The sequence below is a fragment of the Cyprinodon variegatus genome, unplaced genomic scaffold, assembly GCF_000732505.1.
Source record: "Cyprinodon variegatus isolate N-32 unplaced genomic scaffold, C_variegatus-1.0 Scaffold1579, whole genome shotgun sequence".
NCBI lineage: Eukaryota > Metazoa > Chordata > Actinopteri > Cyprinodontiformes > Cyprinodontidae > Cyprinodon > Cyprinodon variegatus.
The window spans coordinates 110773-112127 of record NW_015152032.1 but is presented as its reverse complement, the minus strand read 5'-3'; the positions used below and the strand labels follow the sequence as shown (position 1 = coordinate 112127).

At 44.5% G+C, this 1355-nt stretch overlaps 1 protein-coding gene across 1 annotated transcript in view; it reads left to right on the top strand.

Moving 5' to 3' along the window:
- The window catches only part of LOC107103972 (bone morphogenetic protein receptor type-2-like), a 10292-nt gene that overhangs the window by 4588 nt on the left and 4349 nt on the right, over positions 1 to 1355 (top strand). The window contains exon 2 of the mRNA XM_015403846.1: positions 1031 to 1145. Coding sequence (XP_015259332.1) covers positions 1031 to 1145 — 115 coding nt within the window. The remainder of the gene's footprint in view (positions 1 to 1030; positions 1146 to 1355) is intronic.

Below are 1355 nucleotides of genomic sequence, written 5' to 3'. Positions count from 1 at the left end.
GCCATCTTCCTTTTCTACAACCACAGCAACACCTACTGGTCCAGTATTGGTCCTACAGGAACCCCATGATGGTTCCTGGAACTTCTTCAGTTTAAACTTTTATTGGTCTCATTGTTAAGAGATGAACTAAAGCAATCATTTTCTCCTGACGCAGATAACCAAACACCTGAAACATTCATTATTCTGTGAAATAACATGGAGGAACCTGAGAGCTTCATAAAACAATAATATATAAAATATATTTAAAAAAGTGTGCCAGGGAGCGCGTCACACTAAACCAGTACAGTCAGGAGGAAAGACAAATATAGAAATGATCTTAAAATAAAAGTCTCTTCATGTAGTGAGATCAGAAACAGTCTTTCTGGGAAAACATCCAGTAAAATTTGTTCCCACAGTCCAGAAATTATTGGCAGATTTTATTTACCTCAAACTAAAAACCTGCTGTGGATGAATTTCTGTTCCTGTAGAGATAGAGAATAAAATCCTGATCAGTTCGGATCTTTTAAAGCTTCCTCTGACATCTAAACTGAATTACTGGTAAGATTTTATATCACTGTGGCTGTGTTTGAATGTTCACCCTAACCCCTAGATCTCAGTTAACTGAGCGCTCTAATACTTTCCGCTCGCCGTTGGTCACGTGACTCCGCCTCTTTGCACAGTGCATGCACCATCTTTGTTCTTTGTCGCCTGCTGTGACAACAAATCCCATGAAAGCATTATGCGATATATCTACTCATCCAGTGACCATGGATGATCACTACTTTTCACTGTGCATTGTGGGAAATTTTGAGTCCACTAGATGTTAGAACACTCATTTTAAATGGCGTAACCACTATATAGGGCTCTATAAAGGACAATGAAGGTCCTGTTCTCTGATTGGTCGGTTAGTTTTAACTCTCAAAGTGAACAAAGCAGGACTGAACCAAGATGTTTCTCTCAGTGATGCTGTTGGAGAACAGGATTAAGAGTGAAGATTCAGGCAGTTTGCGAGCAGCTGCTGTAACATCTGTACGATGCTGATGTGTCTCAGGGCTGCCTGTCTCAGTACCTGTCGGAGAACACGGTGGACTGGCTGACCTGCTGCAGGATGGCCCACGGCGTCACCAGGGGACTCGCCTTCCTGCACACCGAACTCTGCAGAGGAGGTAAGACCTGAACCAGCTGCTCCTTCCTTCAGCCCACAGACGGTTCGGGACGATTGTCTGCGGCGGATGAATCTCTGCGAGGCGCATCAGGGACAGCACGGCGGTCAGCGGATGAACCATCAGTGTTTTCATGGTGCTGAAGGCAGACATCAGTCAGTGGGAGACGACGGAGTCAGATGCAGAGGAGGACAGGATGGCAGGAGATAGAAT